The 14,814-nt window shown below is 39.9% G+C and overlaps 1 protein-coding gene across 2 annotated transcripts in view; it reads right to left on the minus strand.

Annotated features, from left to right (window-relative positions):
• Positions 1-1,159: 1,159 nt before the first annotated feature.
• Positions 1,160-14,814, minus strand: part of LOC127433609 (protein FAM163B-like) — a 45,130-nt gene continuing 31,475 nt past the window's right edge. Inside the window, exons 2-3 of one of the 2 annotated variants that reach the window (XM_051685644.1) lie at positions 8,772-8,887; positions 1,160-4,916 (exon numbers count right to left, since the gene is read on the minus strand). In XM_051685644.1, the coding sequence (XP_051541604.1) occupies positions 4,464-4,916; positions 8,772-8,864 (546 nt within the window). In that variant the 5' untranslated portion in view covers positions 8,865-8,887 and the 3' untranslated portion in view covers positions 1,160-4,463. Of the gene's footprint in view, positions 4,917-8,771; positions 8,944-14,814 lie in introns of those variants that run through there. The other variant, XM_051685645.1, reaches the window with a different exon arrangement.

The following is a 14,814-nucleotide window of genomic DNA, read 5'->3' on the forward strand; positions in this document are numbered from 1 at the left end:
CTCTAACAAGGAGGCTAAAAGCTACAGCCTCTAGCATCAGTCGCTAGAGCGCCTCTTGAGGCCAGGGAGTGAGGTTTACACACTGCACAGCTACCTACCAGCTGGCTAACGTTACACTAGCAGTGCAGCCAGGTAACTCCGCCCCATCCGCTATGTACAGCAAGCCACGTGCGCTGAGTGCATGAAATGTCCAGCATTCCACACTCCTTTTTGACAGCTGAAAAAGTGTATCCGTGTACTTAAAGTACACTTCTTTTTGCTTCATTTTCAGTGTTAACATACTAGTCGCACTACTTACACTACAAAATGGCATAGAATAGTGCAGAAGTGTGCGATTTGGGACACACCTTAGATTTTAGGTAGAACATGTATCTTGGAAAATCACAAAAAATTCTATCAACAAATTCAGCTTTTCTAGGGAATATCTCTTATATAATATATAATTAAAGGAATATTTGGGTTCAGCACAAGTTAAGTCAATCGACAGCCTTTGTGGCACAACATTGATTATCACAAAAATTTATTTCAACTCGTTCCTCCTTTTCTTAAAAAAACAAATTAAGCAAAAATCTGGGTTTCAGTGAGGCACTTACAATGGAAGGGAATGGGGCCAATCGGTAAATTTTAGAATACTATTTCAAAACCATTGCCACAAAATGTAAACAATATGTGTGTTAAGATGATTTTAGTGTGATAAAACCGCTTACTAACCTTTTCTGTGTAAAGTTATATCCAATTTTACAACTTCGTTGCCACGACGTAATGCAGTAAACATTAAACCCCTAAAACGACTGTAATAACGTTGATTTAAACAACTTTACAGCTCAAATAATACATGAGTTTTAACAAAAGAATTAATGTAAGTGCTTCTATAAAATTATAAGCTTCACATTTCTGTCTTTAAAGCCTCCAAACATTGGCCCCATTAACTTCCATTGTAAGGGCCTCACTGTCAACCAGATTTTGGCTTTTTTTTTTTAAAGAAAAGGAGAAATTAGTTAAAATAAATTTTTAAGGTAATCAACATTATGCCATAAATGCTGTCAATTGAACTTAACTTGTATTGAAACCCAGAATATTCCTTTAACAAAGCATGAAACCATTAGTGAAAAGCCATATTAATTATTGTATTTAAAACATGCCAAAAACATTTCAGCCGTTTTATTATCCACATTGTGTTCTTAATTGTATAATCCATTACAATAACATTTTGGCATCACTTTAGAACATAAAAACAATATTATTTACCTATGGCAGAAACAAAAATACTGTTATAAAGCAGTGATGCAAAAAAATAAATGTATAAATAATAATTATAATACATTTGGTTAACAGGCACTGAAACGTGTGTAAAGCATAAATGGGGCATAATGAGTGAAAGAGGAGAGCTAAGGTAAAAAATGAAAATAAACCAACACAACACAACTACATGGTGATAACAGAAGTCAAAGTCACCTGTAGGACTTTTGTATGTAGCTACACACAGAGAAAGAAAGCTAGAAACCAAGGAGAAAAAGGAGAGAAGAAATATTCTTGATCATCACTGTCATTATTAAAAAAAAAAAGGAAAGTTGTATCACCAAACCTGTTTTAACATCAACAAGGCAAGAATCAGGCTGATTGATGCCTTTGCAAGAATGAAGTGTGCAGTGAAAAATCCTTCTGGGAGAAGATGTTCTGTTCTTAGTCCAACAAACAGCATTTAGAAAGAGCAAATGCAGCCCTTGAAATCCAGAATCCCTTTGGCCCTTGCATTCATCTCACATCCAGGTTTGTAAAATAATCAAGAATCATGAATATTATTGACCGAATTTACAAGCATATGATAATTTTTAATCTTAAATTAATTCTTAAATTAACATCAGAATTTGGTCATGTTCCGTTTAAGTATGCGTCATGTAAATGCAGTAACCTGATTGCCATAAACCGATTAAGCTAATATTCTGGGTTCTAGAAATCCAAATAAGACAGCTGGATGGACGCATTCGGAATATGCTGATTACATGAAATATTCCAATAGCGGTGGAGAATAAAGGCTTAACCGGAATATGGACCTTAATCAGACAATGATGTGCATGCAAATGTAGTCAATTACTGCATTTACATGCAAAATAATATTCCAGTATTAATCAGAATTTCATCATATTCTGATTATGTAAGTGTCATGTATGTGGATTAACCTAATTGCCATAACCAGAATAAGTCAATATTCTGGTTACTAGAAATCTAAGCAAGATAGCTGGTATACATCTATATTAATCAGAATTTTGGGTCATAAAAATGCCTTATTCAGAATATCCAGCATAATTGAACATTCATTTACAGTATATCTGCAAACAAAGGTAATTCTGGCTAATATTTGATACAATGTACATATTAAATACAACTAATATTTTACAAACAATAACAGAAACATCATGGCCTACATATTCCAAATCATTGTGCTTTTGTTTGTAATTGTTAAAGGAATATTCCTGGTTCAATAAAAGTTAAGCCCAATCGACATCATTTGTGGCATAATATTGATTACCACAAAAATGTATTTTAACTTGCCCCTCCTTTAAAAAAAAAAGCAAAAATCTGGGTTACATTGGTGCTATTACAGTGGAAGTGAATGGGGCCAATCTGTAAATGTTAAAAAACTGTTTCAAAAGTATAGCCGCAAGACATAAACAATATGTGTGTTATGATTTTAGAGTGATAAAATCACTCTTTTCTGTGTAAAGTTATAGCCAATTTTACAACTTCATTGCTATGATGATGTAATGTCAACAAACCCTTTACCCTAAAATGACAGTAAAAATTACGATTTAAACAAATTTACAACTCAAATAATTGTTTTATTATACAACTAAATACACAATTTAAGAGAAGAATTATTGTAAGTGCTTTTATAAAATTATAAGCGTCATATTTCTGCCTTTAAACCCTCCAAAACTTGGTCCCATTCCCTTCTAATGTAAGTGCCTCAACAGAAATGGATGGACGAGTCAAAATAATTTTTTGTGGTAATCCACATTATGCCACAAATACTGCCGACTGAGCTTAACTTGAATTGAGCCCAGAATATTCCTTTAAAGGTGCTCTCAGTAAGTTTTTCCTCATTAAAAAAGTTTCACTCCTGAAGACATGAATTGTAATTTTGAAATATATGTAGGAAATTATGAGCACTCACATTAAAATGAAGACTCCAGTCATATCAGTAACCTTATAAAAGCTGTTTTATTCTACATGGAGAGGGTCTGTACATGGGGGCTGCCATGTTAGAATCACATGACCAGCCGAATACTACTCGCTTAATCTCAGTAACCGTCCTGTTATTTGACACTTTCACTCACTGATTAAAGTAATCATGGCTGGCTGTGAATACTAAATTTCTACAATGGCATCTGAAACTGAAAACTGTTGATTTTAAATTATGCTGCATCCAAGCCACTAGATGTCAGTGAAGTCCAAGATGACACAAAGACAAGAGTTACTGAGTGCACCTTTAAGGAAACAACTAAATATTAATTACTTAAATTACTGTTCAGATTTACATTAACTTAAATATTTGTGCAGGAACATTCCAATAGCTAGCATGTAAATGTCTTTTTCAGAATAAAGGCTTAACCAGAATATAATTAAAATCTGAAAATTATGTGAATGTAAACATGGTCATTTAGGATAGATAATGGCTTGTTAAATTAAACAAATCAGAACCTTTTAGATATCAGAAAAGTGAATAAAGTAGAACAAATCATTTAAACATCCAAAACAGAACAAATATTTTGCAATTGTGAAAAACATCTATTACTATTTATAACAGCTCACAGAGTGGTGCCCAATAAATTTGTCAGTAAAAAATAATGCCTCTCATCCCGTTATGTTACCTCATAATCAAACTCTAATACATAATGTATTGTTCTGCTGATATCGTGTTTAGATTTACCAGTTTTATTGCAGCCCACCCAGGACTTTCAGAGTGTGATGTTTGATAAATCAACATTGGTAGCTATATCAGTTTTTTAAGCTATAATTCAGCAAAAATCCCATTTAATATGTAAGCTACATGAACAACAGAAAAGTTTCAATTTAGACTGTATATTCAAATATTGGAAATTTCAGCAGTTTCCTTGTATAAGTGTGACTTCTCCAAAGAATCCAAGAAAAGCATAAAAAACGAGCATCCCCTTTTTCGCCTTCTTTCCAATTAGCAAAAAACACAACACAAGGGAAAGAGAACTAAAACAGAGGGGTAGAGGTAGGGCAAAGGGGTCTCAACATTCCATCTCACCCCATTTTGCCCTTGTAATTCTTTAGCAGCATGAACAATACCTGTGTCACCCAGCTACAAACAAATGCACTGGGCGTCTTCCTGAAAACTCAACACTCATCCACTGTCTTTATGCAGGCAAAAGGTAGAGCTTTATGAAAAATTTGAAGAACACTGTTTGGACATCCAGGCTAAGTTGCAATACTGTCTAGACGTCAGTGGTAATGCTGCAACTCCGCTGGAACATTTCCCTCATGGTGACCGAGCGGCTGAGGTTTAGTTTGTGGTAGTTGGGCAGTGGTGTTGGCAGCTGGGTGGGCATCGGGGCAGGAAGCGGAGTGGGTATCGGAGTGGGCAGCCCCAGATCTTGCTGATGCACGCTGTGGTAGCTAATGCGTTCACCGCCATTCCGCAGGCCCTCAGGCTGTTGCAGGTAAAACGGCAGATCATAATGCGTACAGGAAGGACAGAAGGTCTGCGAGCGTGTCAGTTTTCGAGCCCGCGGTGGCGTGAAGAAGCCAGGCCCATTGGGGCTGGTTGCCATGGGGACAGTGGCAGCCAGAATGTTGTGGTTGGAATGCACCGGTGGCAGACGAGACGTGACAGCGAAGTCAGGCTCCTCCTCCTCTGACTCCGACTCCTCCTTCTTACAGCAATAATACTGAAACATGGAGTGTGTGAGAAAGCATTTGAGTTTTAAGATGTAGTGGTGCTCTTGTGGATAAAGTACAGATAAAGGATAGATCACCCAAAAATAAGGGTGAGTAAATGATTTTTTAGCTCACTCCAGTGCCACATGATGTGTTATTGTAAGTATACAATACTAGTTAAACAACCAGACCCAGGATGGATAATTTAACTCTTTTAAAGACCCAGTGAAATCACTTGACAAGCACAGTTTTCTTTCCTATGTTGACATATATGAAACAGGAAGTTGGGGAAGGAATCGTTGCTTTTTAAGTTGTTATTCGTTCTTTGTTCAGAAATAAAAAGAAGTTAGGAACAGCAGAGCAATGGTATACTATTTGCAAACATTTAGACACCTACCACACCGCTGGGGGAGGCGTTTAGAGGTACATTTAACTATGAGGATGCTCAAGATGCTAATGTGAAATTAAAATGTGTTATCAATGACTTTATGCCTCATTCTTTGAGTAGAAGCCGCGGTCAGTAAAAAAAGCAGTTTTAACCACTCGATGATGATTTAAAGTAATATATATGCAGTAGAAAATGTTTAATTTGTCTTGCTTACATTCTGAATTCATGACGCTAATGCGCTAACACACTACAGTTGCCCTTACGGAAATCGAAAGTTCATGGCAAACTTGCTGCAAATTCGCCACTGATAATTTTCACATGCAAATGAGCTTTGTGGCAACCTTGCGGCTAATTGTCCATTTTTGCCAAAGGTTTGCCGGAGGTTTACAACTACCGGCGAAGAGCTGCAAACTTCTGGCAAACATTTGTGGTGAATCAAAAGCTCATTTTATGTCAAAATAACAAGCAACCAATCTGCTGCAAATTTGCGGCAAGTTTTCGGCCAGTTTCGATTTTTTGTAAGGTGTAATATGCGGCAGTTACACTGTTATTGTAATTTATGATGACACTGATACTATTGCAAAGATGAATGTATAAAAGTTATACATTAAACTGTTAATGTGCAGAATTAAGACAAAAGAATGATGATAAGAGGCATATCTTACTTTGGGCAGATGTGTGAATGGCTTTCGCTGCAGATGGCACATGAGTGAAGCAGCATTTAAAACAACAGAGTGAATGGGCACTTGAGAAAATTTGAGTAGATTTGATTTCTTTTGTAGACTAATTAAGCAAAGAAAAAAAATATATTTTGTGTGACATGGTCTTGGAAAATGTCTCTACACGAACGATCGTAAATATGTAGGTAAATTTGCACCAGTTCGCTAATAAAGCTACATGTCACACCTACCGATGACATGAACCAATGGCAGTAAGAAGGTGTTTAGCAGCCGGTAAGAATTTTTCTAAAAGTTCGCCAAAGCGATCTGTTATGAACCACCGAAATGAATGCAAAAACACAGTCTTTCTGGCCAGATTTTGTTCTAAATGATGTCACACCCATTCATTTTTCAATTTCGGATGAAGTATATCGGCCCTATATTGAGAGTTCATGGCAAATTTGCCACAAATTCACCACTGATTGTTTTCATATGTAAAATGAACTTTGCGGCACACTTGCAGCAAATTGTCCATTGTTGCCAAAAGTTTGCTGCAGATTCACCACTACTGGTGAAGAGCTGCAAACCTCTGGCAAACATCTGCAGCGAATCACAGGCTCATCTGCATGTGAATATAATGAGTGGGAAATTTGCAGCAAATTTGTGGCAAATTTGCCATGAACTCTCAATTTTTGTAAGAGGAGGCCTTTAGGGAGAGTGACAGTCTCATTCTAGACAGCATTTTATTGATCAAAAAAGTGGACACACCCATGAGTGCAAGGTGAGTCATGAATATGTTTGATTTCCCGAGACTGTAATACGTAAATGCATATACTGTACTTTCAAGAATTTTTTTTTATTTTATTTTTTTTACTTTTAAGCACCCACAAGCATATAGATGGCCTAGAAGCTAACATACATGGACTAAATGCCACAAAACTCCAATTTTAATGTCTTAGGATCTTTAATAATTTCCATCGCAGCTCTACAATGGAAAATAGGTAGATAGTCTCATGGCCTAATTTGTAGCTAATAATAGGCTCGGTTATTGCATAACTTACATTTAAGAACTTTTATGATAAGACCATGTCAGACCTACTTTATTTAACACAATATCATCACTGGCCGAAGTAAATCACATTAAATTAGGTCAGGTTAATGACACTAATTAAAATGAGGACATGGCTAATCAAGAGTATGAGGAAGAGAGACAGCACAATATCTATGATCTTATTTTAAATGGATAGTTCACCCAAAAATGAAAATTCTCTCATATTTTACTCACCCTCATGCCATCCCAGATGTGTATGACTTTCTTTCTTCTGCTGAACACAAACTAAGATTTTTAGAAGAATATTTCAGGTCTGTAGGTCCATACAATGCAAGTGAATGGTGGCCAAACCTTTGAAGGTCCAAAAACCAAAGGCAGCATAAAAGTAATCCTTATGACTCTAGTGGTTTAATATACTGTATGTCTTCAGAAGCTACTGTATATGATAGGTGTGGGTGAGAAAGATCAATATTTAAGTACTTTTTTACTATAAATCTCCACTCACATTCACATTCTTTTGTTTTTGGTGATTCGCATTCTTCTTGCATATCGCCACCTACTGGGCAGGGAGGAGAATTTAGAGTAAAAAGGGACTTAAATATTGTTCTGTTTCTCACCCAGACTTATCATATTGCTTCTGAAGATATAAATTTATCCACTGGAGTCTTCTTATAGATTAGGTTTATGCTGCCTTTATGTGCTTTTTGGACCTTCAAAGTTCTGGCCATCATTCACTTGCATTGTATGGACCTACAGAGCTGAGATATTCTTCTAAAAATCTTCATTTGTATTCAGTAGAAGAAAGAAAGTCATACACATCTGGGATGGCATGAGGGTAAGTAAATGATGAGAGAATTTTCATTTTTGGGTGAACTATTTCTTTAAGATCTGTTAGATCACTGATAACTGAATATCAGTGGCAGATTAATATAGCTGACACAACAAAAGGAAAATACCCTCATCTACATGTTTTTACAAAACACAAAAGGAGAAATAGAGCAAAATGTCCAAACTGCTCTTTTCCATAGAAAGAAAGTAAATAGTAACTAACTGGGGCTGTCAAGCTTTAAAAAAGATAAAAGTCTGAATACCATTGGTTCTCGTATATCATGTTATTGATTGCAACACTGTAAGTTTGAATATGAGTAAGTGCAAATTTGATATTTTAGAGCTGCGGCGGTGGGTAAGATTTTCAGTGAATAGCAAAATTTCAGTCTGTTCCTCACACAAAGCTAACATATGACTTCAGAAGACTTGGAATATGATATATGCAACAACCAATGAAGTCTGGATTAGAGATGGGATAGAGAAGGACGCTTATTTTAACATTTGCTAGGTATAATGGTCTGCTATAGCTCTCAAATCTTGTTCTCGCTTCCGCACATTCAAACCTGAAGTGTTCATTGTACATGCTACAACTAATGACGTTTGTGTATAGTTTCCTTCTTCTTCATTTCTCATATTTAAACTCACAAAACATCTGAAAAATCTAAATGTGGCCTGACTGTTCAGTTCTGATTGTTGGACATATGCTAGTGCTTTTTGACAGACAATTCCTAGAAATCTAGAGATCTAAAGAAAACAAAGACTGTGACACCACTTTTTAAGGTAAAAGGGACAGTATTAAATCACAGAATTATACCTACAAGACAGGCATGACAGTGCTCCAACTGAGAAAACAAATAGAGGAACAAAAGAAGGCAAGAGAGGAGCAATCCTCTTTGAGATGTGAGCATCAATGTGTTGCACTCAACAATCAAGGTCTCACCTGCAGCCTACAGTAGCACAGTACCGCGATAATGCACAGTAAGATTACTGTAGCTAGAATTCCACCTGTGATTACCACTGTCCCGGCTGTCATTCGAAAGCCTCTCCATCAACACCCTGAGAAAGAGAGAGAAAACTGAGTTATCGAAATGAAGAAGGCAATAGGCATTAGGTTAGCGAGAAACGCCCTTGAAGTTGCTGATGACATCAAAGGTAACCGTTTATACGACCGGTGCATGTGCTATTGAACTTCATTAGCTTCAATCAAATGTGTCTGAAGGATGTTATGGACATTTTAGCATTTTACATTCTATGATTTGAATGCTAAAATTGTGACCGCGCAGTGTGATGAATGTGAATGGGCAGAACAAATGGAAGAAAGAGAGAGACTAAACAGACCCTAGAAGCAGATGGGTAAGGTCAAAAGAAGAGGAAATGATTGAGATACCCTTTGACTGAGATGAATGATTAAAACGATGGCAAAGATATATAATAGATGAAGGCACAAAGGTGTGGTTGATGGAGAGAGAATGGAATGATAGTATTTTAAATTGATAAAGATCTAGTCATGAATCAGACCGTAGAGGTAAAAATCCTGAAGCAAGAGTGACATAGTAATTACCGTACCACTTCAATTTCTGGAGAACCGCTACTTAAGATTTAAACTGCAAAGTTTGTTTTAGCAGCCTAGATCCTTAAATATTACACTACCATGAACCAGAAGAGATGGATCAGGGCACAGAAGGTCGAATTCACTAAACCGTCGAACCACTTTGAGTGCAAAAAACTACATCTTATTTGCTAACCACCAACAATCCAGTATAACAGATGCTATCTGTGCTGGTATATTGTCCCATGCACAATAGTCCTTTATTACAGTCCATGTGTTGTCCCATCCAGCTCCAATTAGTAGCTTTATCAAACTTCAGCCTATAGTTCTGTGAATGGCCTATTGCCAGTTTTGATTATTCAATTATACTAACTTAGGCCACGTCCACATGCATACATTTTAGTTTGAAAACGCATCTTTTTCTCTACATTTTGACATTCCGTCCACACTGAGACGGCGTTTTTGACAGCGAAAATTGAGCTTTTCGAAAACGCTTTCTCAAATGGATAAATGTAAAAAACTTAGTAATGATTGAATAGTGAGGTGGGTCTGTAAGATTAGGGTATTTGAGATGAATTGTGCATAAATATCCAATGCCATTGATACTGACTGTGGTGTAATTTGTTCAATGCTGCAGGTTGAAGCTTTGGAAATGTGATAAAGGCCTATTAAGTCATTGCCATACTTTTCAGAGAAAATACAACTCCTTTCTATGTAAATTAGGCTTATTATACAGTAGAATGAACCAGATTCACAAAACTCAGTGCTACTTGCCTGCCGCAATTAAAATTGTTGCTATTACTGTCTGCATAAAGCAGGCAGCAAACAGAATTTTGTTTAAAGGAGGTGTTTGTGTACATTCAAAAGTGATCATGGCAGTAGCGAAATTATCAAATGATGATCAATTGATGGAGAAGAGCATTATAACCAGCCATATGTCCAGACACATTATACAGTCAAGCGCTCTTTCAGCATTTTAAAGAGCAGATTCTGGTCCCGGACTGCACTTATGTGCAAAAAAATTGTGATGCCAGAACAAGCAACAATGCAGATCAGACTTGATGATGATAGTCAAACGTCTGGCTCTGCAACAATAGCTCTGATTTGATCCTGGGTCCCATGTTTAATTATACAGTGGTCTTAGAACTGAGACACCCAATACTCTATTTAGACATGACAGAAAATAAATGGCAGCTGGAGAAAATAGATTGTGAAATAAATGGTTGGAACCAGGTGACGTTAGATGGGTATTAATACATAACGTCCTTTCTGTGACACTGGCCAAGGTCAATTGACCCATAAGCCTTCCTCAAATGTCACCCTCCTTTGAGAAATGAACACTTTGTCTTATTGAAGCATGCAAAATCACAATTTAGTGCCTTCACATGTTCAAATAGTCTTTAAGAGAAGTTTGGACAAGGGTAGACAGGTTTGGCTTACTGTCTGTAATGAAAGGCCTTGAGCAGGTAGTTTGCAGATCAAAGTTACCTGCTGGATCTATAGATCCATTGACTCAGATGAAAGGAAAAGAAATAAAATAGGGAACGGTATCCCATTCCCATACTCATTTCCATACTGAAAGCAACGGTAGGGCTTTGTTTTTTATAATACGGTCCATGTCTAATTCAGTAGCTAAGTCTGGTGAAAGTTCTAGAACACCTAACATCAGCACCTTTAAATAAAACTAGCTCTAACAGTGTGTAATCAGATGTTCAGGTTGGAAGAGGCAAAACCCCAGTAATCTTGTGTAATTGCAATAAAAATGTAATGACCCTCATTTATCTTATTTCCCCCATTGAGTGCTCTTCTGGCATGGACCTCCATCACGCTCCTAGTTGAATTTAGCCCTGAGACAGTTAAGAAAAAGAACAAGGTGTCTTGATTGTGAGCACTACTCACCGGGAAGCGGTACGTACAGTGCACTAGCAAAAATACCAAGGGAAGGAAATAAAATGTTCATTCCTGAACTCTTCTAATAATAGGGTCAAAATCTTTTGAGTCTGTTGGGGTGGAAAACACATGCACATACATTTCAGAATCTACCCTACTCTTCAGCTTTTACCCTGTCTTAAAGACTATCAGGGTTGGGTAGTAATGTAATACATGTAACGGCATTAAGAAGGCCTATTTAAAATAATATAAAAATAATAACTGCATTAAATTACAGTTACAATCATTGGTAATCAGACTACAGTCACATTTTCAAAGTATTTTGATTACTGTAGAGATTACTTTGCATATTATTCTCATTTGTTTCATTTGATATTTAGTCTATGCGGTCGGAATTTATCAATATAAATTATGCGAACTGAGGAGCGTTTTAACAGTGGTGAAACACTTTCTTATGATATGTTACATTCATATGATCAGACAGAGTGCGCTCTCACACTGTTATCAGTGAAATGGTGGATCTGACGTCATGTGTATCTATTGGTGCATTCCTTCCTCCTGGGAAGTTCATACTTACAAGGTCGTAAATCGTAAATACGATGTGATGTACGTTCAAGTGATTTTATTCAGAAAGAATGGACCCGTTTTACAATTTCATAATTAGTTTTCTCTTTTTCACTTACTAGCGGAGGCAGGAACATTTTTTAGCACCAATGCAAAAAAAAAAAAAGAAAAAAAAAGAGCAAAGCCATGCATTAGGTGTGTAATTAATACTTTATTTATCTGTTATATCATTCTTGTGTGGCCACATGTAATGATAGGAAATGCAGGTTTGTTGCAAATGCTTGTCGCTGCATTAACCAGCTAAATGAGGCTTATTTTCTCGCAAGTTTTATCGCTTTTCTTCAAAAATTGCCTACAAATTGAACAGCACAGTCAAACTTCTCAACTAAAACGACCTGGTTACTTTCGTAAGCTCCGTTCCCTGAAGGAGGGAACGAGAAGTTTGTGTTGATGTAGTGACAATAGGGGTCACTCTTGGAAGCCCCAAACACCTCTGCTTTTTTGAAAAAAGACCAATGAGAATTGGCGAGTGGAATTTGCATGCCACTCCCCCGGACATACAGGTATAAAAGGAGCTGGTATGCAACCACTCATTCAGGTTTTGTGCTGAGGAGCCGAGACCAGGTCCTGGCCATTTCAGCGGGTAGTTCAGCATTGTGGCAAGAGGGACACAATGTCTCGTTCTCTCCATCAGGGAACGGAGGTTACGAAAGTAACCAGGACGTTCCCTATCTGTCACTCACTCAACGTTGTGTCGATGTAGTGACACTAGGGATCCCTATACAAAACGCCACAACTAGCTGAACTGTATTACGTGAACTGGCGGTGTGTGATGGGCAGACTGCTGTGTGCCTCGTAGCAGCGCACCAGGCCATCACGTAACCTCCCCCAACGCTCTTATGAGTGTCGAACGGTCCATCAGGAACAAGTCGACTGCCCGACTATAGGGACAGGCTAGCCCAGCCGAGGCCTCTTTTCCCTCTCTTTTCTCCCCAAAAAGAGTGGAATTTGTTAACTGACTGGGAGCCATAAGTGTCTGCATCGGGGGGTGTACCTTCCAAGGGGAAGACACCGCGGAGACCACAACCCGCCCAAAAGGGGGGGTATTTTGAGTGGAATACATCACATGGTCTTACCGAGTCTTGTCGCAAGTATGTCATGTGGAGAGGTCCCATGGTAGGTCCTACCCGAAGGGGGAAGAGTTTCTACAGAGCATGGCGACCGGGGCAGAGGGGCCTCTGCACAAGGAAGATGCAGTTTACCACCAGGGAAATGATTTTGCGGAAGATATCACATGGGGTCACCTTCGGGGAACCAGCACATGTGGAGCACCTACCTCAGTACAGGGGCACATTAGCGCACGTATTGGGCCGGTCAGCGAGTTTCTTCGCAAACTCAACTGCCAGAGGGCTAAGGAGGAAAGTCATCCAGGGATCACAGTCTGTGAACACGACTGGGAGTCAAGAGCACCCGGCGCTATGCGCAAGTGGTACACCCGGCCAGTTGTCCTGGAACTTACCTGCTCATGCCTGCAATACACGGGACGAGACTGGCTCAACCCGGAGATTGTAGAACCTCGCAAAGGTATTGGGTGTTGTCCAGCCCGCTGCTCTGCAGATGTCTGCCAAAGAGGCGCCACTGGCCAGGGCCCAGGAGGCCGCCAAACTCCTGGTGGAGTGGGCTCGTAACCCCGCAGGGGGTGGAACGTCCTGAGCCTGATATGCCATCGTGATGGCGCCAATGGCCCAGTGGGCGATCCTCTGTTTGGAGACAATGCTTCATTTCCGCTGTCCACCAAAGCAAACAAAGAGCTGCTCGGAGCTTCTAAGGCTCTGTGTGCGATCCAAATAGATGCTTTACGCTCGCAACAGACACAGCAATGCCAAGGCTGGGTCTGCCTCCTCCTGAGGCAGCGCTTACAGGTTCACCACCTGATCCCTAAAAGGAGTCCTGTCGCGAGGAGCGTGAGATACGAGAACCATGTCTGGGTGGGCCAGTAGGGTGCTACTAGGATGATCTGCTCCTCGTCCTCCCTGACCTTGCACAGGGTCTGTGCAAGTAGGCTCACTGGGGGAAACGCTTATTTGCGTAGTCCAGGGGGCCAGCTGTGTGCCAGTGCATATAAACCGAGGGGTGCCTCGGTCAGGACGTACCAAAGTGGGCAGTGGGAGGATTCCCGGGAAGCAAACAGGTCTACCTGTGCTCGACCGAATCGACTCCAAATCAGCTGGACCACCTGAGGGTGGAGTCTCCACTGAGGGTAACCTGATGTGACAGCGCGTCCGCTGCTGTGTTGAGGTTGCCTGGGATCTGAGTGGCTTGTAGCGACTTGAGGCGCTGCTGACTCCAGAGGAGGAGACGGCGGCCGAGTTGTGACACGCAATGGGAGCGTAGACTGCCTTGGTGGTTGATGTATGCTACCATTGCTGTGTTGTCGTCCGGACCAACACGTGCTTGCCCTGGATCAACAGCCTAAACCTCCGCAGGACGAGCAGTACTGCCAACAACTCTAGGCAGTTTATGTGCCAATGCAGCCACGGGCCAGTCCAGGAGCCGGCGGCTGTGTGCCCATTGCATACGGCGCCCCAGCCCATCTTGGAGGCATCTGTCGTAACCATGACGCACCTGGAGACCTGCTCTAGGGGAACCCCTGCCCGTAGAAATGCAAGGTCGGTCCAAGGGCTGAAGAGGTGGCAACAGATCAGCGTGATGGTCAAGCGATGTGTCCCGTGGCGTCATGCCCATCTCGGGACTCGAGTCTGAAGCCAGTGCTGAAGCGGTCTCATATGCATCAACCCAAGCAGTGTGGCCACCGCTGAGGATGCCATATGCCCCAGCAGCCTCTGAAAAAGATTCAGTGGAACCGCTATTCTCTGTCTGAATGCCTTCAGACAGTTCAGCACCAATTGTGCGCTCTTGTTCGTGAGGCACGCTGTCATCGAGACTGAGTCCAACTCCAATCCGAGGAAAGAGATGCTCT

The sequence above is a fragment of the Myxocyprinus asiaticus genome, chromosome 43, assembly GCF_019703515.2.
Source record: "Myxocyprinus asiaticus isolate MX2 ecotype Aquarium Trade chromosome 43, UBuf_Myxa_2, whole genome shotgun sequence".
Classification (NCBI taxonomy): Eukaryota; Metazoa; Chordata; class Actinopteri; order Cypriniformes; family Catostomidae; genus Myxocyprinus; species Myxocyprinus asiaticus.